A 2,881-nucleotide genomic window follows, 5' to 3' on the forward strand; every position below is an offset into this window, starting at 1 on the left:
TCTCAACCATCAAACAACTCAGTAGCTTAATCAGCACCTACTTACCCTCTCTCAAAGTTATTACACATGGCATCCACGGCTCTCTCGTCTCCATTCATAGGCAAAGCCATTATTCCTTTAAACACAGAGACAGGGCTTTTAGCTGTCCAAGGCAATGGTAGGGTTTCTATGAGGAAGACAGCAAAGAAGCCAGCTGCTTCATCAGGCAGCCCCTGGTACGGCCCTGACCGTGTCAAGTACCTTGGACCATTCTCCGGTGAGGCTCCATCTTACCTAACCGGCGAGTTCCCTGGTGACTACGGGTGGGACACCGCAGGGCTATCAGCCGACCCAGAGACTTTTGCCAAGAACCGTGAACTCGAGGTCATTCACTCCAGATGGGCAATGCTTGGGGCTCTGGGCTGTGTTTTCCCTGAGCTTCTTTCCAGAAATGGAGTCAAGTTTGGTGAAGCAGTGTGGTTCAAAGCTGGAGCTCAGATCTTCAGCGAGGGTGGCCTGGACTACCTTGGAAACCCAAGCTTAGTTCATGCACAGAGCATCTTAGCAATATGGGCAACCCAGGTTCTTCTCATGGGAGCTGTTGAGGGTTTCCGCATTGCTGGAGGGCCACTTGGAGAAATCACCGACCCATTGTACCCAGGAGGCAGCTTTGATCCTTTGGGGCTTTCAGATGACCCAGAGGCATTTGCAGAGCTTAAGGTGAAAGAGCTTAAGAATGGAAGACTTGCCATGTTCTCCATGTTTGGCTTCTTTGTGCAGGCCATTGTAACCGGAAAGGGCCCTATTGAGAACCTTGCTGACCATCTGGCTGACCCTGTTAACAACAATGCCTGGTCGTATGCCACCAACTTTGTACCTGGCAAGTGAGGACACCTAGCTAGTTACCAACACAAGATCTAGCTAGCAGCTACGCACTTATTTCTATGTAATTTAAGCTTCAAAGGATGGACTCCTCAAAAATTGAAATCTATCATAAGAAATTCTAAATCAAGTGATCCGAACTGGAAAAAATGGCTAAAGATATACATTATGTTGGGCATCAAAGTCTCTCTAGCCGGGTTTACATTTGTGATTGTAATATAAATGGTTATGTTAGGAAATGTATGCAACTAGAAGGATGAGCAGTCGAGCATTTGGTCTTGCAAGAGTAAACAAGTTGTTGCATAACAATGTAAGAACTCTTCCAAGGTGGTCACTCAATAGAAGCAATTATAAGCAAAGCTGCTGCTGATCCTAACCGAAAGCAAGTACTTCTTTGGCATACTACATATTATGTCTTATAAACAAATCCATTAATCCCAACAGTTCTTACAACTTAAATAATTAGCATATATAAAGCAGTTTGTGATCCAGGGACCCTCTGTTTCTGCCATTCATGCTTCCTTCTCCTTAAGCCCTTCATATTTTTGAAAAGAGTAAATGGTTGCCAGTTAAGTTGACCAACTAAATCTAACTTATTTGTTACCGCTTACAAATTTTTCATACGGTAGACAATTAGACAATGTCCAAACACAGATCAACATCACAGCAATGCACCTACCATATAACATAAAGGAAGCTCTTGAGATGACAAATATACCAGAAACTAGGAGCAAAATTTCAATTCACATCATTAATGTATCAATTTGCCGGAATAGGGTGTTTTGCAAGGCCACGCTGAATAAATATGCTATGAAGAGGAGTACAGAAAGGCCTAGTTACAACACTATTCTGCCAGAAGGCTTGATTGCAATTTTCATCTCTTCCGTGGTCTTCAATTAATGGTGTGTCTTATACTGGGGATACCAGAGATCAAAATATATTCCAAAATTAAAGTATAAGCACCTTGCAATGCATTCGAATTTGCCCTTCTGGAGAAGTTAATTAAGTGTTTCTGATGTAGCTCATTTATGTGCGAAGTCTTGTTCACTTCTGATCCTGCTCTTATGATAAGTTTGATTTTAAAATTGTTCATAGTTCTGCAAAATATATTCCAAGTGATGGAGATTGGTAGTCTCTTATTGACAATGTTATGTCTGGCAACATGCTTTCTTCATATTCAGTATATTTTAGGAGTCCCATGACTCCCATCTCTATATTTTAAGTGATATTCTGCATCCATGTTCTATGCTATTGCTACACAGGAAGTCTAGGGACTTGTTTGGCATATGCTACTCAGTTAGGTGAACCAATAGGTGATCTAGCAGAAGGTATAACTCCATCCTGATCCCTGATTAAGTCACTATCTTTGATGGTTATTTATCAATCTGAAGTATCGGTGTGTGTTTTAAACAGGTAGCAGACAAATCATCTACAACTAAGCCACATTGATGTTGTGGTAAATTTAGACTCATATCTACTTGATCTTGTAATTGATATATGAAGAATTAGTTTACATGCCAAAAATGTTATATATCTAGCATAAGTTTTTTATGCGTGCCAACACTATATGAATAAAAACTCCCATATTAGTTTTCTCCATTATCTCAAAGGTGTAAAGAAACTTTGTTAGAATGGAACAAATATTTTGCTTATATATAGATCTAGGTCATGAAATTTGAGTGCAATACCTAACACCTCCTGCCAATGTGGATGATAATTTCACAAAATACATATGGTGTGGTATTAACCTGCTGTTAAGGGAAAGTGAACTTAACCAAAACCTTCATCCAACAAATTAACAAAAGAGAAAGACAAAAGAAATTCTTCAAATGATCTATAACTAAGCCACATTATTATATGAAATGACATGATAACAAAATTTAATCAAGGACATGAGCAGGATGTTTTCAATACTAATCCAAAGTTCTACACTTGATGGGCCATTATTTTGGGCCAAATTAGGAATCCTCCTCGGTCCACAAACAATTCAACAAAAAGAAAAAAATCAGAGAAAGGAAAT

At 39.7% G+C, this 2,881-nt stretch overlaps 1 protein-coding gene across 1 annotated transcript; it reads left to right on the plus strand.

Moving 5' to 3' along the window:
• Nucleotides 1-1,220, plus strand: LOC112191728 (chlorophyll a-b binding protein of LHCII type 1). The gene has a single exon (XM_024331129.2). The coding sequence runs from the start codon at nt 67-69 to the stop codon at nt 865-867; it is 801 nt and encodes a 266-aa protein (XP_024186897.1). The 5' UTR covers nt 1-66; the 3' UTR covers nt 868-1,220.
• The last annotated feature ends 1,661 nt before the right edge of the window (nt 1,221-2,881 follow it).

Source organism: Rosa chinensis, chromosome 3, assembly GCF_002994745.2.
Source record: "Rosa chinensis cultivar Old Blush chromosome 3, RchiOBHm-V2, whole genome shotgun sequence".
Classification (NCBI taxonomy): domain Eukaryota; kingdom Viridiplantae; phylum Streptophyta; class Magnoliopsida; order Rosales; family Rosaceae; genus Rosa; species Rosa chinensis.

Coding starts and splice junctions, on each gene's coding strand:
- LOC112191728 (XM_024331129.2), top strand. CDS start 67: ATGGCATCCACGGCTCTCTCGTCTCCATTCATAGGCAAAGCCATTATT.